The 22,027-nt window shown below is 45.2% G+C and overlaps 1 protein-coding gene across 2 annotated transcripts in view; it reads left to right on the forward strand.

Moving 5' to 3' along the window:
- Positions 1-22,027, forward strand: part of PRCP (prolylcarboxypeptidase) — a 58,818-nt gene that overhangs the window by 23,287 nt on the left and 13,504 nt on the right. For both annotated transcript variants that reach the window (XM_064169577.1, XM_064169585.1), the window contains exons 2-6: positions 9,724-9,864; positions 12,660-12,761; positions 13,818-13,999; positions 16,181-16,338; positions 18,533-18,705. In XM_064169577.1, the coding sequence (XP_064025647.1) occupies positions 9,724-9,864; positions 12,660-12,761; positions 13,818-13,999; positions 16,181-16,338; positions 18,533-18,705 (756 nt within the window). The remainder of the gene's footprint in view (positions 1-9,723; positions 9,865-12,659; positions 12,762-13,817; positions 14,000-16,180; positions 16,339-18,532; positions 18,706-22,027) is intronic.

Consider the following 22,027-nt stretch of genomic DNA (forward strand, 5'->3'; position numbering starts at 1 on the left):
TAACAGCTTGGCCCCTCCTTGAGCATGATGCTGCACACAAAGATGGCAAGCTTGTCCCTGCCCTCATGAACTTACAAATCAGGTGGAGGAAACAAAGATTATAAAAAGGAAACAAAACTAATGGGGCCAGCTGACTGGGTTGGAGTCCCACAGCCTGTCAGGAGTAAAACCAGAAATAGAAACACAGCAGTGAAATCCCAAAGAGGCTACTGCCCACACTGCTGTTCACGCAGGAGGATATCCTCGGGCTATCCTGTGAATCTTCCTGTCCTCAGGAAATAATTCAGACAGGATGAGCACTCAAAACAACTCCATCAGCATGTGGAGGGTGCAGCATGACTCTTAAAATCCCCTGGCTTCTCGCCAGTAAGACTGGCTTGATTTCCTACAGAATATGCAAGTTTGGGAAACTACAACTGTTGCACAGAGGATTGAAATTCAAGGCATGACAGAAAGGCTTTCAGATGCTCCACATCTTGCCAGAAACTCAAAACCTGAAGACTGTCAGGTGCTGATTTACTGTCTTGAATGGCATTAAATACTTCCAGGTGGAAGCTACCCTGTGAATTACAGCCTTTACTTAAAAAAGGAAGACTTGGGTTTGCTGTCCTGTCTCTGTAATCACTAATGACCTTAAGGTGCTGCTGAGAAGGAAGTAGATCTTAGCCTGCATGTCCTGTTTTGCATTTGTACTCAGCTCATGACCTGAATACTGCCAGGAGTATATTAAGTAGGTTAACATCTGCACAATAATTAATACCTGTTGTGCCCCAGGGGAGATGTATGGTAGAATGGCTTATTTTAGCTGGGCTTCCAAAGCAACAAAAAAGCACATATTAAACCCCCTCACCCTGAGATAAGTCATCATTGGCAACTCAACAGAAGCACATGGCACATGTGCACATATAGAGACAAAGAAACATGCTATGTACTCCAAGTGCAAGGCAGCAACTTGGGTTTTGGATTTCCTTTGATGTAGTTTTGGTCAGTGGACCAGTCTAGAGAGGGCTCTTTGTCCTGAGCCCTATGAGCTGCACTTTGCTATAGAGAGTTTCTTTGAGCTAAAGGAACAAAGCTGCTGACTTGGACTTTGATTCTGCAGCTCTTACAGCCTCCAGGGTGCAAAGGACTTGTGCTGCCTACTGCACCTCAGAAAGTGCAGTGCTCAGCAGCCATGCTTTGGGGAATGGCTATGGGCTTCCATCTGGAGCTGGATGCCTCTTAACCAACCTCTGTTGTGTTTTTGTGTTTTTCCCCAAATACTTAAGCAACCTGTGTTGTGTTTTTGTGTTTTTCCCAAATACTTAACCAACCTGTGTTGTGTTTTTGTGTTTTTTCCCGAATACTTAAGCTACCTGTGTTGTGTTTTTGTGTTTTTCCCAAATACTTAAGCAACCTGTGTTGTGTTTTTGTGTTTTTCCCAAATACTTAACCAACCTCTGTTGTGTTTTTGTGTTTTTCCCAAATACTTAACCAACCTGTGTTGTGTTTTTGTGTTTTTCCCAAATACTTAAGCAACCTCTGTTGTGTTTTTGTGTTTTTCCCAAATACTTAAGCAACCTGTGTTGTGTTTTTGTGTTTTTCCCAAATACTTAACCAACCTCTGTTGTGTTTTTGTGTTTTTCCCAAATACTTAACCAACCTCTGTTGTGTTTTTGTGTTTTTCCCAAATACTTAACCAACCTCTGTTGTGTTTTTGTGTTTTTCCCAAATACTTCAGCAACCTGTGTTGTGGTTTTGTGTTTTTTTCCCAAATACTTAAGCTACCTGTGTTGTGTTTTTGTGTTTTTCCCAAATACTTAAGCTACCTGTGTTGTGTTTTTGTGTTTTTTCCCAAATACTTAAGCTACCTGTGTTGTGTTTTTGTGTTTTTTCCCAAATACTTAAGCTACCTCTGTTGTGTTTTTGTGTTTTTTCCCAAATACTTAAGCAACCTCTGTTGTGTTTTTGTGTTTTTTCCCAATACTTAACCAACCTGTGTTGTGTTTTTGTGTTTTTCCCAAATACTTAAGCTACCTGTGTTGTGTTTTTGTGTTTTTTCCCAAATACTTAAGCTACCTGTGTTGTGTTTTTGTGTTTTTTCCCAAATACTTAAGCTACCTCTGTTGTGTTTTTGTGTTTTTTCCCAAATACTTAAGCAACCTCTGTTGTGTTTTTGTGTTTTTTCCCAATACTTAACCAACCTGTGTTGTGTTTTTGTGTTTTTTCCCAAATACTTAACCAACCTGTGTTGTGTTTTTGTCTTTTTCCCAAATACTTCAGCAACCTGTGTTGTGTTTCTGTGCTTTTTCCCAAATACTTAAGCAACCTCTGTTGTGTTTTTGTGTTTTTCCCAAATACTTTGAGTCTTCACACTCAAAGATGTGCAGGAAAATACAAGTTGATTCCTTTTCTTAATCAAACAAGGCTCATGAAGATTACTAAATGTACATGGAACTGACATTTTGTTGCTCACTTGCTTAGCTCAGAGTTGTAGCTCTCCAAAATATTCCCACCCTGCCTGCCTCAGTTTCCCTGAAATTTAATTCCTTTCTGTTTGTACTCATTAATACCAGAGTGACCATTTCCATGTCAGTGTTTTATGTGCACTGTAATTCCATTTGTAAAATGTTGCTGTTGTGTTGCTGCTGATGATTGTGTTCTTATTCTAACCAAATTTGTGCCTAGTCCCATTTAGGAAGGCTTAAGACTTTATGTAACCTAATTCATCCTGGAATATACTTGCAGCCTGGAAGGCCAACCAGAGCCTGGGCTGCATCAGGAGAAGTGTGGCCAGCAGGGCCAGGGAGGTGATTCTCCCCCTCTACTCTGCTCTGCTGAGACCCCACCTGGAGTACTGCATCCAGTTCTGGTGCCCCTATTATAAGAGGGATGTGGAGATGCTGGAGTGTGTCCAGAGAAGGGCCACTGGCATGACCAGAGGGCTGGAGCAGCTCTGCTATGAGGACAGACTGAAAGAGTTGGGGCTGTTGAGGCTGCGAGGTGACCTTCTTGTGGCCTTCCAGTATCTGAAGGGGGCCTGCAGAAAAGCTGGGGAGGGACTTTTTAGGATGTCAGGGAGAGACAAGACTAGGGGGGAATGGAGCAAAGCTGGAGGTGGGTAGGTTCAGACTGGCCATGAGGAGGAAGTTGTGGAGCATGAGAGTGGTGAGAGCCTGGAATGGGTTGCCCAGGGAGGTGGTTGAGGCTCCGTGCCTGGAGGTGTTTAAGGCCAGGCTGGATGAGGCTGTGGGCAGCCTGATCTAGGGGAGGCTGTCCCTGGGCATGGCAGGGGGGTTTTAACTGGCTGATCCCTGTGGTCCCTTCCAACCCTGAGTGATTCCATGGTTCTGTTGTCACTTTGGAAGGGAGCTCTGCATGTCCTCTGGCCTAGCCTCCCACTCAGAGCAGGGCCAGCGTCAGAGCTGGGCTGGGCTGCTCAGGCCCTTCTGCTCAGAGTCATTGCCAGAAGGTCAGCAGCAAGTAGGAAATTTGTAATCACAGAAACCTCCTCTGTGCTGGTATAGCTTTACAGACCCCACGTGTCACTTAGGTGATGTGTACAGAGCTGCTCTTTTCATTTGCTCTGCTGGTCTGCAATAACAGAGTGTTTACAGAAGTCATAGAATGGGTTAGTTGGGAAGGGACCTCAAGGATCATCCAGTTCCAACCCCCTGCCATAGGCAGGGACACCTCCCACTAGAGCAGGTTGCTCAAGGCATAATCCAACCTGGCCTTGAACACCTCCAGGGAGGAAGCAGCCACATCCTCCCTGGGTAACCTGTGCCAGTGTCTCACCACCCGCACTGGAAAGAAACCTTTACTAACATCTAGTTTGAATCTCCCCTCTGCCAGTTTAAACCCATTACTCCTCATCCTGTCATTACAAGACCTTGCCAATAGTCCCTCCCCAGCCTCCCTGTAGGTCCCCTTCAGACACTGGAAGGTCTCCTCAAAGCCTTCTCCAGTCTGCAGAGCTCCAACTCTCATAGCCTGTCCTCATAGCAGAGCTGCTGCAGCCCTCTGAGCATCTTTGTGGCCCTCCCCTGGACTCACTCCAACAGTTCCATGTCCTCCTTGTGTTGGGGGCTCCAGAACTGCACACAGTACTCCAGGTGGGCTCCATCTGCCTGGTGGGGCCCCTTTCAGATACTGGAAGGCTACTGTAAGGTCTCCATGAAGCCTTCTCCAGAGGTCATCACTTTTGTCCCCCTCCTTCAGCATTAAGTGTGGAGAAGACAGTTTCTGGTTCAAGTTTTTAATGAAATCTGACTTTAAAACCCCTAAAAAAATAAGACCACCAACAAAAAAAATCTGGATGCTTTGTGCTAAAGTATACTCACAGTTTGGGGAGGGGGGGAATTGTTTGCAAATGAACTTCTTGCTGTGGGTTTGGGAACCATGGAGTTAAAGATCCTCTAGGGATTAGAGGAGTCCAAGGGGTGGACCCAGGAGAGTGTAAATTGTTAATCAACCCCATAATTTAGCTATCCCATTATCAGCTGGCAGCAAGGACAACTTGTCCTCCTTTTTTCTTCTTCCTGCCTGCTGTCTGAGGTGGGAGATACTTATCTAGGGAAACGTGGGCTTGGTTATGGCCTTGCAGAGGCTTGTTTGGGCTTGTGGGTGGCAGAGGAGCATGGGGATTGTAGATGGGTTGGGCTGGGGGAAGGTTTGAGGGGGTTGTCGTGTGTCCTGTATATGCTCTGTAATTTTACTGTATCTCCCTTTTCAAATAGAATTCTGTGATCCTTTCCAATTCACCGAGAGCATCTTGCTGGACTCTGGTGAGGGCAGTGAAATTATTCTGTCTGCTCTGGCTGTAGCCAGGTCTGCTCCCAGGCAAGCAGCAACAGAGCAAGGGGACACAGTCTCAACTTGTGCCAAGGCAGGTATGGGCTGGATGTTAGGAGGAAATTGTTGGCAGAGAGAGTGATTGGCATTGGAATGGGCTGCCCAGGGAGGTGGTGGAGTTGGTGTGCCTGGAGGTGTTGAAGCCAAGCCTGGCTGAGGCACTTAGTGCCATGGTCTGGTTGACTGGCTAGGGCTGGGTGCTTGGTTGGACTGGATGATCTTGGAGGTCTCTTGCAGCCTGGCTGATTCTATGATTCTTTAAATGACGACACTTGTGTAAAGGATGGTGACAGAAAGCACTGGTTGAGTGAGAGCCCTGTTGCAGCCCTGGGAGCCCTGTTCCTGCAGCGCAGTTTGGCTACACGACAGCTCCCTCTGCTGTTCTTGACCCACAACTTTCCTTTTGTGTCCAAACCTCTTCCTTCACAACTTTATGCTGATGCTGGTGCTGCTTTCCTGTGACATGGTACCTTTTCAAACAGTTTTTTCTCTTGTGACAGGATACTCCTTGAGACACCTCCAAACTGTGTTTTGATGTTCTGGATTCAGAATTTCTTTAAATATCTTGGCAATAACCAGCTGTTATGGCATTTCTCTTGTTCTCTGTCTGCTTTACAAACATGATTTTTTTTTTTATACTCATGTTGTGTGTCTTAGCCTTGGAAAGAGAAGTTAAGAGATGCAAAGCCCCATCATACAATCAACCAGGTTGGAAGAGGCCTCCAAGATCATCCAGCCCAACTAGCACCCAGCCCTAGCCAGTCATAGAATCAGACAGGTTGGAAGAGACCTCCAAGATCATCCAGTCCAACCTAGCACCCAGCCCTAGCCAATCAACTAGACCATGGCACTGAGTGCCTCATCCAGGCTTTTCTGAAACCCCTCCAGGAACAGTGCCTCCACCACCTCCCTGGGCAGCCCATTCCAATGCCAATCACTCTCTCTGGCAACAACTTCCTCCTAACATCCAGCCTAGACTTCCCCTGGCACAACTTGAGACTGTGTCCCCTTGTTCTGTTGCTGGTTGCCTGGCAGAAGAGCCCAACCCCCACCTGGCTGCAATGTCCCTTCAGGTAGTTGTAGACAGCAATGAGGTTCCCCCTGAGCCTCCTCTTCTGCAGGCTGCACACCCCCAGCTCCCTCAGCCTCTCCTCATAGGATTTGTGCTCCAGGCCTCTCACCAGCTTTGTTGCCCTTCTCTGGACACATTCCAGTACCTCAACATCTCTCTTGAATTGAGGAGCCCAGAACTGGACACAGCACTCAAGGTGTGGCCTGACCAGTGCTGAGCACAGGGGCAGAATAACCTCCCTTGTCCTACTGGCCACACTGTTCCTGATCCAGCCCAGGATGCCATTGGCTCTCTTGGCCACCTGGGCACACTGCTGCCTCATCTTCAGCTTACTATCTACCAGCACCCCCAGGTCCCTTTCTTCCTGGCTGCTCTCCAGACGCTCTGTCCCCAGCCTGTAGTGCTGCTTGGGGTTGTTGTGGCCAAAGTGCAGAACCCTGCCCTTGGCCTTGTTAAATCTCATCCCATCATCTAGCAGTAAAGGATCTCCTGCTCTTTGAGTAATTGGTACTTGCTGTTTATTACTTATTTTTTTTCCTGGAAGACCCAAGGCTTGTCTGTGCTGCCTGGGTTCTCACACGTGTCCATGGGTTTGTGTGTTACGAATATGATGAACAGGGATAGTTCAGCTGCTGTAAGGCTATCAACATTTTACAGATTAAGAGAGAAATGGAAGAGAAGGACATGCTGTAAGGGTCATATAGTGCCATCAGTCATGGCTTAGAGTCAAGATGGCCCTTTGATTAATGTGGTTACTGTGGTTTTCTTCCTCTCTTTGTTGAGAAGAACACTTCCTTGAGCATTGGAACTTTGAGGTTTGTTTTGTAGGAGTAGACTGACAGATCACACAGTATCACATGTGAAATCATCTCTAAAGAAAATTAGCCATCACTTGGGAAAATACATTCACATTAGACTATTGCTGTACTCCATTGAGGAACCTCAGCCTGGTGGCAGAAGAATGCTTATCCATGAAACTGCTCTGAATTTTAAAGTGTTTCTCTTTCACCTCTGTGTGTGTTTTGTCTGTTGCATGTTAAGCTGCCTTCACTGAGAAGATTTCGGTACAGATCTGTGTAGTCCAGGAAATCTGAATACTTTTTGGGGTTTATTCTTGTAGCTGGCACTGTGGCTACAGGCAGGAAGGATGCAGAATCAAGTGTTGAAGCTGAATGTTTAATTTTAGACAATTCCATAGAAGACAGAGCATATCAACCTGTTTTTCCCTATCTCTGGCTAGCAGCCTGACCAGAAAAGTTAAACAGGAAAAGATGCTTGTCCCTTCAACCCAGAGACTTGAAACAAGAGATGTACCAGTTGAACTTTCTGACAGTGTTAGAGTTTATACCTTATCTAATCTTTCTCTCTGCTTGTTTGAAGGTCTAACAGGGATGAGGCACTTATTGCCATGATTTAGTTGACTGGCTAGGGCTGGGTGCTAGGTTGGACTGGATGATCTTGGAGGTCTCTTCCAACCTGGTTGATTCTATGAAAGGTTTTTTTCAGTTGCTTATCTTGTTCTGTCTTGCTACATCTAGTCACTTTTCATTATGCTTGATTTAGAAAGTGAAATTAACAGTAACTGTGCAAAGGAAAAAAGAACAGGTGAGTTGTCAGTGTGAAATAAGCCCAACATAAGACACCACTTGAATTCAGTGGAAGTGCTCTTAACTATGTGCATGATACAGAACCTCCTACTTAACAATAAGTGGGAAGTGGTCCCACTGAGTAAAACTGTAGAACATACATAAATTAGTTGTGTTTTGGTCTGCAAACAGTCACTGAAGTGAATTGACTCAGGATGAAGATGTCTGTCAAGACCATGCACAGATCTTCAACTGCTCCTGCTGGCAGAGTTGTGCCACAACTGTCCTCTCACTTCAGTCCAAGAGCTAGTAAGCTTTGAGAGCGTTTGGAAGACAAATTGCAGCAGATTATACTCTTAAATTATTGCTTTGTCTTTGACCCAAAGCAAATAGAAGTATGTGGTGTGAAGTAGCTGCATCCTGCAGGTCAAGAGTTAGGCTTTCCTGAATTGCTGGAGGAATCTGCCTGGCAGTTAGGTCACTAGATTAACAGCTATTGCTTGGATTTGTGTGCAGTTTGCTGCAGTTCAGCCTTAACTTGAGGACACTCCCAGAACAGGACATGTGAAAGAGCATCTGAGGCATTTGGCAGAGTTGCTGGCGTAAAGGCAGATGGGTGAGCAGAGATGTTCGAGCCAGCAGATGTCAGGCTGTTACCACCAACGTGAAACCACGGAAGGCAAAGATGATGCTTTGTGCTGACAGAAGTCAAAATTGGGAAGCTATAAATCATCTCAAGATGATGAGTTAAAGTAATGATGATTTGTGAACACATGATAGTGAAGCAGCACAGCTCTTCTGGAGTAGTTTTGTGGTTGATGTTTTCTTTAATATTTAATAGGAAGAGCCTGTCTGGGTTTTCCAGGGTGAGATTATGCCCATGCAGGAAGCTATGGGAAAGAAATGGATACAAATTCTGGGGTAGATGGATGGATGCTTGGGGAAGGGTCATAGAACGTACAAAGCAGTGTGAATAAAGCTGAAAAAATGACCTTAGGAATTGAAATGAAATTTCTAATGGGACAATAAAGCTACCCCTGTGGGGCTTGGGTTATGTGGTGTGCAGAGCACTGCAATACTTGTACGGCAGTGGAAAGAACTGGGGAGGGCATGCAGAGTAGTGAAAACTGCAAGGAGAGAAGAAGAAGCAGAAGCACTCCAAACTAGCTGAAAAATCCATCAATAGCACAACTGTGGAGAATGAATATTTTCTAAGAATTAAAAACAAAGCCACTTTCTGTTTAAGTCTCTATCTTATGTTGAAAGGAGAAGGAAAAGGTGTTAGAAGGTGTGGGGTTTTGTTTGTTGGAGTTTTGAGTCACTGTCCCTGGAGGTGTTGAAAAAAAGCCTGGATGGGGTACTTAGTGCCATGGTCTTATTGATTGAATAGGGCTGGGTGCTAGGTTGGACTGGATGATCTTGGAGGTCTCTTCCAACCTAGTTGATTCTATGATCTTGGAGGTCTTTTCCAACCTGGTTGATTCTATGGTAATGAGGCATTTTCTAAGACTCAAAACAGTGCAGTACAGTGACTCCTTTTACGTGATGGTACAGTTAGGGTACATCAGATTCTTCATCAACCCTCAGAGGTGTCTGATTTCCTAAATATATTTAGACTGTCTACAACTCCCTGAAGGGGCATTGTAGCCAGGTGGGGGGTGGCCTCTTCTCCCAGGCAACCAGCAATAGAACAAGGGGACACAGTCTCAAGTTGTGCCGGGGTAGGTCTAGGCTGGATATTGGGAAGAAGTTCTTCACAGAGAGAGTGATTGGCATTGGAATGGGCTGCCCAGGGAGGTGGTGGAGGCACCGTCCCTGGGGGTCTTCAAGAAAAGACTGGATGAGGCACTTAGTGCCATGGTCTAGTTGATTGGATAGGGCTGGGTGCTAGGTTGGACTGGATGATCTTGGAGGTCTCTTCCAACCTGATTAATTCTATGATTCTCCTATAAAAAGGTTATGGGTATTATTTTTAATAGCTGAAAATAACATTTCTCCTTCAGCATACACACCTATAATTTGTCACTTTCTCTTTGTAAAACAGAAGAGTTTTGATGTATTTAGACTATAGATAATTTCACTGTCTCTATTTTCACCTTAGTAAAACCTTTTTTTTGCCTTTTTAAAATTTTCTTTTCTATACTTCATCTGCAAAGTGGCTGTCACCACTTGCAGTGTACTCTGGGTTCAGTATTACCTTTCTGACCGTGTTGTTGTTCCTTGTTCTTACAGGTTGATCACTTTGGGTTTGACGAGAATCTTACGTTCCAGCAGCGCTATCTCATCGCAGACCAGCACTGGAAGAAAGACAATGGACCAATATTGTTTTATACAGGCAATGAAGGAGATATCACTTGGTTCTGCAACAATACGGTGTGTAGATAAAGGATCATTGTAGTCCTTCTTTCCAGCAGTGGTGCACTGAAAATAATAAGGAAGAACAAGGAGACGCTGTCAGAATATCACTTGAAAGAGCAGTTTGTAATGGTTGTTAGGATTGTTATAGGAGGAAGAGGATGCACAAGAAATGTTTTGGGGGATCCAGGGTCCTGTGCTGGATCAAGAACTGGCTGGATGGCAGAGCCCACAGAGTGGTGGTGAATGGTGCCACATGCAGTTGGCAGCTGTCACTAGTGGTGTTCCCCAAGATCAGTGCTGGGCCCAGTCCTGTTCAGTATCTTTACTGATGATCTGGACGAGGGGATTGGGTCCAGCAGCAGTAAGTTTGCAGATGACACCAAGCTAGGAGCAGGTGTGGATCTGTTGGAGGGTAGGAGAGCCTTGCAGAGGGACCTGGACAGGCTGGATAGGTGGGCAGAGGCCAATGGGATGAGATTGAACAAGGCCAAGTGCAGGCTTCTGCTCTTTGGCCACAACAACCCCAAGCAGCGCTACAGGCTGGGGACAGAGTGGCTGCAGAGCAGCCAGGAGGAAAGGGACCTGGGGGTACTGGTAGAGAGTAGCTGAAGATGAGCCAGCAGTGTGCCCAGGTGGCCAAGAGAGCCAATGGCATTCTGGCCTGTATCAGGCACAGGACAAGGGAGGTTATTCTGCCCCTGTACTCAGCACTGGTCAGGCCACACCTTGAGTGCTGTGTCTAGTTCTGGGCTCCTCAATTCAAGAGAGATGTTGAGGTGCTGGAACATGTCCAGAGAAGGGTGACAAAGCTGGTGAGGGGCCTGGAACACAAACCCTATGAGGAGAGGCTGAGGGAGCTGGGGTGGGGGTGTTTAGCCTGGAGAAGAGGAGGCTCAGGGGTGACCTTATTGCTATCTACAACTACCTGAAGGAAGGTTGTAGCCAGGTGGGAGGTGGTATCTTCTGCCAGGCAACCAGCAACAGAACAAGAGGACACAGTCTCAAGTTGTGCTGAGGGAGGTCTAAGCTGGATGTTAGGAGAAAGTTGTTGCCAGAGAGAGTGATTGGCATTGGAATGGGCTACACAGGGAGGTGGTGGAGTCACTCTCCCTAGGAGTGTTCAAAAAAAGCCTGGCTGAGGCACTTAGTGCCATGGTCTAGTTGACTGGCTAGGGCTGGGTGCTAGGTTGGACTGGATAATCTTGGAGATCTCTTCCAACCTGGTTGATTCTATGATTCTATTTGAATCCAATAGAAATCAAAAGGATGCAGTTGTTTTAACTTCATATAATAGTGAAGAAATTTTTAGAGGAAGCACGCAAAACAAAGAAAATGTAGACCTTATTACACTCAACCCAGTACTTTAGATTCTCCAAGTGAAATGGGAGGATTTTTTGGTGTGTGGGTTTTTGGTTGGTTTGTGAGTTGGGGTGGTTTGTTTTCTTTCTTTGGGTTTTTGGTTTTCCTTTAACAAAGTGAAATGAAGGGGGCTGGGAACGAAAGCGAGATGATTCTTGTTCTCTGACAAGATCTGTGGAAGTTTTTACTTCCCTGACTGTTATAAATGCAGAATGAAGTGGGCAGATATTTTTCAGCCACCTCAATACAAAGTCCAGTAATGCAACAGGAGGTGGCATGTGCTGAGCTGAAAGCAACCAAGAGCTGCCTACACACTTTGTTCTGTCAGCAGGTGATCTCGGTCTGCCTGTTTCCATAACTAGATGCTAACAAGCTGCTGTCACAGTATCACAGTATCAACAAGGTTGGAGAAGACCTCACAAATCATCAAGTCCAACCCTTTACCACAGAGCTCAAGGCCAGACCATGGCACCAAGTGCCACCTCCAGTCCTGCCTTGAACAGCCCCAGGGACGGCGACTCCACCACCTCCCCGGGCAGCCCATTCCAGTGTCCAATGACTCTCTCAGGGAAGAACTTTCTCCTCACCTCCAGCCTAAATCTCCCCTGGCGTAGCCTGAGGCTGTGTCCTCTCGTTCTGGTGCTGGCCACCTGAGAGAAGAGAGCAACCTCCTCCTGGCCACAACCACCCCTCAGGTAGTTGTAGACAGCAATAAGGTCACCCCTGAGCCTCCTCTTCTCCAGGCTAACCAATCCCAGCTCCCTCAGCCTCTCCTCGTAGGGCTGTGCTCAAGGCCTCTCCCCAGCCTCGTTGCCCTTCTCTGGACACACTCAAGCATCTCAATGACCCTCCTAAACTGGGGGGCCCAGAACTGAACACCTTGAACCTCAAGGTGTGGTCTAACCAGTGCAGAGTACAGGGGCAGAATGACCTCCCTGCTCCTGCTGACCACACCATTGCTGATGCAGGCCAGGATGCCACTGGCTCTCTTGTCAACAAGTAATAACAACTTGTACTTATTTATGAGTTGAAAATAGTCTATTGCAGTACCCTACATTATTTTTTTGTTGCCCAACAAATGTTGCTGTTTCTGTTCTGCAGTCCTAACAAATGCATGTTTTTCTCTTGTGGAGTTTTTCATTTCCCATACATTAAGCTGATTGCAGAAGAATTCTGGCAGGATTGTCCATATGTATTCACTAAACAGTACTGCTTCATGTTAGTCAGCATTAAAATAAACTTTTCTTTGTGCTGTCCCTGTCTGTGTGGATATGTGTCTTGTGTGGGTTTGTATATCAGTCATGCTTTAAAAAGAAATCCTCTCTCTTTCTAGTTGTGTTTTGATAGGTGTGTCTTTCTGGTTGAAGAATAAGAGTAAAGCCACACTAGTCTGAAAGCAGAGACTTAGAAAATAATTGATTCAATTTAAATGTCTGTTTTCTTCCAACCAGGGTTTTATGTGGGATGTGGCTGAAGACCTTAATGCCATGTTAGTATTTGCTGAACACAGATACTATGGAGAATCTTTGCCCTTTGGGAATGAGTCTTTCAGTGTAAGTCCCTTTTATCTTCCTTAAATGTGTTCTACTCAAGCATAATTCTGCCTGTTGTGATTTTTGCCAGTGCAGTGACTGATAGGCTGAGTTAGGTATAAATGTGCTAGAAGCACTGTGATGGTTTGGATGTTACCTGCCCCCCCACACTTAAGAAAATCACTCAGACTAGACTCAGCCGAGTTGGAAATTAGAATAGAGCTTTATACTTACAGCTTAGCACAATATACAAGCAGGTATTTACAATCTATACAGCTATAGTCACCCCTGAGCCTCCTCTTCTCCAGGCTAAACACCCCCAGCTCCCTCAGCCTCTCCTCATAGGGTTTGTGTTCCAGGCCTCTCACCAGCTTTGTCACCCTTCTCTGGACACACTCCAGTATCAGTAGTACTCTGCCTGCCCAGTATTCTCTTAAAGGTGTGTCTGTAACTTGGCCATCTCTATAATAGCATTTATTGCTATCATTGTATATTGTAAAAAGTAATACAGAAATGCCACTCCCCTCCCAGAAACCAGAGTCCCCAGGAGGGGCTCCCAACCACCCTTCCACCTTCTTCCCACCCCTCTACCTTACCCCAGGCTTTGCCTTATGTGCAAGGTGAGTTTGGAGGGTCAGCCAGGGGAGTTAGGAAGCAGATGGATTAGTCACACAGACAGCAGGTTAGGTTAGAGAGAGAGCAGTGCAGCCCCAAAGACAGAGAGCAAACAACTACCTTATCTATGTTTGTGTTCTTGTTCTTATACATCTCAGCAAGCCTACGAGTGAAGTAGACATTACCACTGTTTCCTTTTCACAGCCTATAGTCTAATTCTTCTCACCAAACTATCCCAGCTAGGCTCAAACTAGCACAAGCACACAACAATCCTATCTTTACCAATTTTAGGATAAAAAAAAATAGTATCCAAGATTTTCTAGCACTTTGTGGGACAGCTGTAAGGAATATTTAACTTGTTTTCAGGCTTGGATTTACAATTTCCTGGCTGCTGTGGGGAGCAGAAAGATTGCTGCTGGAAATGATTTCCATCCTATATATAACCTGCTTTCTTTGTCTCAGGATTCCAAGCATCTGAACTACCTGACCTCAGAACAGGCTCTGGCTGACTTTGCAGTACTCATTCAGTACTTAAAGACGACCATTGCAGGAGCCCGTTACAGTCCTGTCATAGCTATAGGAGGATCTTATGGAGGAATGCTTGCAGCCTGGTTTAGGATGAAGTACCCCCATATGGTAGTTGGGTGAGTAGCTGTCTGCTTTGCTGGAGCAGGATGTTTGTTACTTCTGTGCTATTGCACTTCTCCCAGTGCTGCAATATTTATAACTCGAGCTGGCTTGAACTCTTCACTACTGGAAGGAATTAAGCTACCTTGAGTTGGGGGAGAGGCACTGTTTGGCTCAAAGGCAGCTGTAGGTCAGCAGGTACTGTATGGTGTGTATTTTCAGAGCTACTTGTTAGTTTTGTAAGAATAATTATTATGGGTGACAACTTTGCACCTAGGTTGTAGTGTGGTTTTTTTGTTTGGTTGGGTTGGTGTTTTTTAGGGTCACCAGACTTTCTAGTGACTTGAGGTAGGTCTTTACTCTCTTCAGTGCTTCTGAGAAACAAGAATTGTCATTTCCCTGCCTTTATCTGCTAGTAAGAGAGTAGATTTCTGTAGGCCAGGGCTCTCTTGATTTGAGCTTTTATAATGTCTAGTGGGACTGGACTTGATGATCTATGAGGTCTCTTCCAACCTTGGTGATACTGTGATACTGTGACTGACCTAGCTGCTGGGTGAGAATGAATACTAATCACACAATTAATGAGGTTGGAAAAGACCTTTGAGATCATCAAGTCCAACCTATCACCCATAATGAACAAAGCAAGTCTGAATGTCTGCTTTGTGTTTACTGATGTGTTTATGGTAGTGCCCAAGACTTCCAACCTTTTAAACATGTGGAATAGTGTGACAGTTTGGATATTACCTGCCTCCACCTCCCACTTTGGAAATCACCCAGACTGGACTCAGCAGCTCTGGAAATTGAATGAAGCTTGATATTTACAGCTTAGCAGAATATGCAAGCAGATATTCACAGTATATACAGCTATAGACAGAAATATACAAGTTAAAAGGTAATACAGAAACACAACAGCCCTCCCAGACACCTGAGTCCCCAGGAGGGGCTCTCAACCTCCCCTCCACATTTCCTCCCACCCCTCAACCTTACCCAAGATCTTGCCTTATGTTTAAGGTAGATTTGAGAGTCAGCCAGGGGATTAGGAAGCAAGTGGGTTAGTCACAAAGATGACAGGTTAGGTTAGAGAGAGAAATGCAGCCCACAAAGCCCAGAGAGCAACTCTGTTACCTGTGTTTGTGTTCTTGTGCTTACACAGCAAGCCTATGAGTGAAGTAGACATCACCATTGTTTTGTTCTCACAGCCTGTAATCTAATTCTTCTCACCAAAACATTCTAGCTAGCTTCAAACTAGCACAAATAGTTTTGCAGTAGTATGGATAGTTGAGGACTTTGGCATTGTGCAATAGACATTAGGCAAACTCAACTGAGGAGAGCCCCTGCCCACAAAAATGTACTCTGTAGTAGATAAAGATAAGGAAATTTCTGTTCTTTCCCAGAAGCACTGAAGAGCATGAGGACCTGTCTGCTGTGTCCAGCTCTGGGCTCCTCTATTCGAGAGACATGTTGAGATACTGGAATGTGTCCAGAGAAGGGCAACAAAGCTGGTGAGGGGCCTGAACACAGCCCTGTGAGGAGAGGCTGAGGGAGCTGGGGGTGTGCAGCCTGGAGAAGAGGAGGCTCAGGGGTGGCCTCATTGCTGTCTACAACTACCTGAAGGGAGGCTGTAGCCAGGTGGGGTTGGTGTTTTCTGCCAGGCAACCAGCAACAGAACAAGGGGACACAGTCTCAAGTTGTGCCAGGGGAGGTCTAGGCTGGATGTTAGAAGTTCTTCCCAGAGAGAGTGATTGGCATTGGAATGGGCTGCCCAGGGAGGTGGTGGAGTCACTGTCCCTGTAGGTTTTCAAGCAAAGCCTGGCTGAGGCACTTAGTGCCATGGTCTAGTTGATTGGCCAGGGCTGGGTGCTAGGTTGAACTGGATGAGCTTGGAGATCTCTCCCAACCTGGTTGGTTCTATGATAGGAAGTCCCATGAGCCTAAGAAAACCAAACTAGGTGCAAAGTCAATGTTAATAATAATTGTTTTGACAAAACTAACAAATAGCTTTAAAAGTACACAGCATTCAATACCTGCTGACCTACATTTGCCTCTATTAGGCAAACAGTGTCTCTTCTGTAATTCCACTTTTAGTGAGCAAGTGGAATTATAAATGTTACTTACACAGTGGCTGTGGGGAGGGTATTGACCAGAAAAATACAAGTTCTCTTTGCAGGTTTCAAGGTCTTTTTTGCTTCTCTTTGCAGAGCTCTGGCAGCCTCTGCCCCGATCTGGCAGTTTGGTGATTTGGTTCCATGTGGCAATTTTTTTAGTGTAGTGACTAATAATTACAAAATGGGTGGGAAGGGGTGTGCAGAAAGCATCAGGAAATCCTGGAATGCCATTAGCCACCTTTCTACAACAGGTAAGACCTCACCAATAGTCTTTCTGAAGGGTCATAAAGTTCAGGATTCTGTTGTGACTGTATAAAATTTATCAAGCTGGTGTTACAGCTTTTCCCCAGGGATGCATTTGGCTTTTGGAACTATATCGTTCTGAAAACTGCAAAGTGAGATTAGGATTGTATTTTAAAAGACTGCTTTGTTGGATCACAAGTTTTGTTCAGACCTGCTGTAGTTCAAAATCCAGGTCCAAACATCCCTGAGGTCAGACAGGGGCTAACTCCAGAACCTCAAGGCTTCTTATTGTTTCTGACAAAGTAAGCTAAAAATTTCCTACTCCAAAAAAAAATTGCAATCCATATGGATTCAGTGCTAGGAAATAAGTTGGATTTGACAATCTTCACTCTTTTTCTGACCTAAATAGTTCTAAAAGTACCTGAAAGGAGGTCATAGCGAGGTAAGCATTGGTTGTCTTTATCCCCAGGTCACAACTGATTGGGCAAAAAGGAATGACCTCAAGTAGCACCAGAGAAAGTTTAGGTTGGGTATTAGGGAAAATTTCTTCACTGAAAGGGTGGTCAGACCCTGGAGCAGAATGCTTAGGGAAATGGTGGAGTCACCGTCCCTGGAGGTATTTAAAAGACCTGTAAATGTGGTGCTGAGGGTGACCTTGGCAGTGCTTATCACAGAATTAACCAGGTTGGAAAAAAAACTTGGAGATCCAACCTATCACCTAACACTTTCTAATTAACTAAAGCATAGAATCATAGAATCATAGAATCAACCAGGTTGGAAGAGACCTCCAAGATCATCGAGTCCAACCTAGCACCCAGCCCTATCCAGTCAACTAGACCATGGCACTGAGTGCCTCATTCAGTCTTTTCTTGAACACCCCCAGGGACGGTGCCTCCACCACCTCCCTGGGCAGCCCATTCCAATGGGAAATCACTCTCTCTGTGAAGAACTTCTTCCTAACATCCAGCCTATACCTACCCTGGCACAACTTGAGACTGTGTCCCCTTGTTCTATTGCTGGTTGCCTGGGAGAAGAGGCCAACCCCCACCTGGCTACAATGCCCCTTCAGGTAGTTGTAGACAGTAATAAGATCACCCCTGAGCCTCCTCTTCTCCAGGCTAAACAGGCCCAGTTCCCTTAACCTCTCCTCATAGGATTTGTGTTCCAGGCCCCTCACCAGCTTTGTTGCCCTTCTCTGGACATGTTCCAGCACCTCAACATCTTTCTTGAATTGAGGGGCCCAGAACTGGACACAGTACTCAAGGTGTGGCCTGACCAGTGCTGAGTACAGGGGAAGAATAACCTCCCTTGTCCTACTGGCCACACTGTTCCTGATGCAGGCCAGGATGCCATTGGCTTCTCATGACACTAAGTGCCTCATCTAGTCTCCTTTTAAACATCTCCAGGGATGGTGACTCCACTACCTCCACAGGCAATCTATTTCAATGCCAAAGCACTCTTTCTGTGAAGAAAGATTGGCAATTTTCCCAACTGTAATGATTCTATGACTGTATGTAGTATGAGATCACTGTACCTCAAAGGTACAAAGTAATTAAATAAAGAAACAACCCCCTCCCCCCAGAAACCCTGCTGGCCCTTGCTACTTAAATGTAATGTCCTGAAAAGAATCATAGAATGGTTTAGGTTGGAAGGGACCTCAAGGATCATCCAGTTCCAACCCTCTGTCATAGACAGGGACACCTCCCACTAGAACAGGTTGCTCAAGGCCTCATCCAACCTGATCTTGGTTTGAGTTAGTTAATTAAAATCAAGGAAGCTGAATTGGCTGACTTTTGGACCAGATAAAACAGTGAAAAGACAAATCCAAGAGAATCCTAAGATCTCCACCTATTACTAGACCTTACACTGTGAGCTAGCTAGTTTGGAGTATTCTTATCACTGAAAGAAATGTGCTGTGATGTTACTTCTATGAAAAAAAAGCCAAGTGTCTTGTAGAGCTGTCATTATTGTTCTGATTGCATTATTTTAGCTGTGACATAGCCATATGTTGATGTATGCAGATTGTATTTCCCTTTATTCAGAGGTGCTGACTAAAATTTGGTGAGCTGTGCTTGCACGTGTATGGAATAATTTCACCAGGTTATTTATGATAAGTTAAAATGTTTTTATTTAGCAGCAGCACATCTGACTTATTAATAGTACAATATGTTTTATTACTGTTATTATCTTTTTAACCTATAGATGCAGGTTTGCAGTGGCTCTCCAGCACATTTCATTTGTGCAGCCCATTAAAAAATCTTCAGGATGCTGCTCTGTTGAAAAATTGGCTGACTGAAACATGGGTAAATTTGGCTATGGTGAACTATCCCTATAAAGCTGACTTCTTGCAGCCTCTGCCAGCTTGGCCTATACAGGTAACTGTGAATCAATGTCTTTATAGAGTTGCCCATTTGGTTTAACTCTCTTCATCTCTCCTCTCCTGCACCTTTTCTTTTCTTTTTGGCTCTGTAGAACCAACATGGCTGATAAAGAAAGAGAACCAGGACAGTATTTTCTTGTGCATCAACTGGTTTGTTAACTGACACTTATAGAGTGTCTACAAGCTAATATCACAGTATCACCAAGGTTGGAAGAGACCTCATAGATCATCAAGTCCAACCCTTTACCACAGAGCTCAAGGCTAGACCATGGCACCAAGTGCCACGTCCAATCCTGCCTTGAACAGCCCCAGGGACGGCGACTCCACCACCTCCCCGGGCAGCCCATTCCAGTGTCCAATGACTCTCTCAGTGAAGAACTTTCTCCTCACCTCCAGCCTAAATTTCCCCTGGCGTAGCTTGAGGTTGTAGGTTGAGGTTGTATCATGATCCCAGAAGAGAAGTGCCAGGGATGAGTGAAAAATGTCAGTTGTCCTGCAGAGTTTTCCTGAGGAACATACATGCTTCTCAAAAAGCACAGGCAGTTAGAGCTTCTGATGCCAGGCTTAGCTCACACAGCTTGGTGACAAAGCTGGTGAGAGGCCTGGAACACAGCCCTGTAAAGAGAGGCTGAGGGAGCTGGGGGTGTGTGCTAGTTTGAAGCAAGCTAGAATGTTTTGGTAACAGAACTAGATAACGGGCAGTGAAATGAAAAACAATTGTGTCTACTTCTCTCACAGTTACGCTGAGAACTCTGGGAAGAAGAAAGACTTTTTCTCCATTTTGTTTCTCACTCTTGCTTTTGCCTTAGACCTGGTCACATCTCATTAACCCTGCTCCTACTAACCTTGCTCCCTAACCTCTTGGCTGCACCTCTTTTCTTCCTGAGAACTGGGGTAAGGTTGAGAGGGCCGGGGGGAGGTGTTGGGGTGGTTTGAGAGCCCCTCCTGGGGACTCAGGTTTCTGGGAGGGGAGTTGTGCTTTTTGTATTGTTTATCCATTGTATATTTCTGTATATAATTGTATATAACTGTATATATTGTAAATAGCTGCTTGTAAATTCTGCTAGCTGTAAATAAATTGCTTCATCTATATTCCCAGAGGCCGTCTGAGTTAGCTGGGGCAAATTCAAAAGTGTGGGGGGGCGGGGTAACCCCCAAACCATCACATTTTTATTGGCTTTCCCAACGTGGGGCTAGATATTTCAGTGAGTGGAAATTAGCTCTGGGAATTAAGATGAAGCTAATCAAGCAGCTATTGTATTTGGTTGGTGCATTGCTCTGGTCTGGTTTTGTTTTCTTGGCATTTAGTTGGTTAAAAGGCCAAATTGTTGCTTATTTCATTGATCTGGCTTATAATAAGGCTAAAGCTAAGGTTTCAGATATGTTCTGGAGCTGGGGTGATTTTATTCTTGGTTATGCTGGTTTTAATATCTCTGAGAATATTACCAAGGACATTACAGGAGCTCTGGTCAATAATGTGACAATCAATGGAAATTCTGCTTTAAATATGGCTCTAATGAGAGTTATTCAGCCTAAGACAGGAATTCCAACTGTTTGTTTAGGGACATGCTCTTGTAAAACTGTTTTTCTTCTCACAATTTTTAATATTTGCCTCATGATTTTAATATTCATATTAATTTTGGCATTATTGGTTAAAAATTCAAAACCAGTTTCTGTAAGAGCTAGGAAAAATTCTGTGTCCCAGAAGCAGTCTCTTTCACAGCAAAACAAGGGAACACAGTTATCGGCTTCCCCCTTGCCAGCCTCTGCCCCTCCTTCTCCAAGTGCTGGGAACACGGCCAATGTTCCCACCACTAACGTAAACAATAATGATAACAGACAGAGTTCAGCAGGAGCCTCAGGGGCACAGGCAAGTACCCAAAATCAGAATGGTCCTAGCAACAATCAAAACATGGCAGGATTGGCAGGCATCCCAGGAGGACAGGCAAATAATCCCACTAATGTTAATAATACTACTAGTGCTGGTAACGCTAGCCCAGTCAGTCCAAATCCTAATAACACCAGCTCAGCCAATTTGAACCCCCAGCCAGCAGACCAGAACCAAAATCCTCCTGCTAAAAGCAAGGCAGATTTGAACTCACAAGCTCCAAGTCAGACCTCCAATAATTCAAATGCTCCAGGTCAGACCCCTAAGGATTCAAACCCTTCAGGTCAGACTCCTAAAGATTCAAATCCTCCAGCAGACACATCCAAGTCTGTTGCTGCTCAGGCCCTTCTGGCACCTGCTAAGGCAAAAGCTAAGACAAAGAGTGGTTCGCAGGAGGATGTAAGACAGGGGACCTCTGGTGATCAGCAGCAAGAGGAGGAAGAGGAGGCAGTTAGTCTGCGAGACCTTGTAGATGTGCTGAGACAACAATACTCAAGTGAGAGGAGTGCTGTGAGGTTAGCTGCTAAGAGAGAGGATGGTTCCCATGAGTTTAGGAATGCTATGAGGAAGATTGTGTTAGGCCAGGCACCACCAGAACAACAGGAGGAAGAGGAGGAAAGGGATAGTGGAGAGAACCGAATCTATTGGAATGTATTCATTAGGTGGCCTGGCAGTTCAAGAGTTCGGAAATACAGGGCTTTAGTTGACACAGGTGCTCAGTGTACTTTATTGCCATCAAATTGTAAAGGGACAGAGTCCATTTCTATCTTTGGAATCACTGGTGGATCTCAAGAGTTAACTAAGGTACAGGCTGAGATCAGTTTAACTGGTAAAGAGTGGAAGACACATACTATTGTAACTGGTCCTGATGCGCCTTGCATTTTGGGAATTGACTTTTTGAGACAAGGTTGTTTCAAAGATCCTAAGGGTCATAAATGGGCTTTTGGAATAGCATCTGTAGAGATTGAGGATGATAAATTGAAGTTGTCTGTTAGGCCTGAACTTTCTGATGAATCTGCAGTTGTGGGACATCATGACATAGAGGACCTGGAAGTGCCAATTGCAACTCAAACTGTTCATCATAGGCAGTACAGAACTAACCGTGACTCTTTGTTGCCCATTCATCAGCTGATTCGTCAATTGGAGAGTCAGGCTGTCATCGAGAAAGCTCATTCACCTTTCAACAGTCCCATCTGGCCTGTGCGCAAACCTACGGGCGACTGGAGACTGACAGTTGACTTTCGTGCCCTCAACGAGGTGACACCACCCATGAGTGCAGCTGTGCCGGACATGCTGGAACTCCAGTACGAGCTGGAATCGAAGGAGGCTAAATGGTATGCAACCATAGACATTGCTAATGCTTTCTTCTCTATTCCCATAGCAAAGGAGTGCAGGCCTCAGTTTGCATTCACCTGGAGAGGAATCCAGT

The sequence above is a fragment of the Pogoniulus pusillus genome, chromosome 3 (genome assembly GCF_015220805.1).
Source record: "Pogoniulus pusillus isolate bPogPus1 chromosome 3, bPogPus1.pri, whole genome shotgun sequence".
NCBI classification, from domain to species: Eukaryota; Metazoa; Chordata; class Aves; order Piciformes; family Lybiidae; genus Pogoniulus; species Pogoniulus pusillus.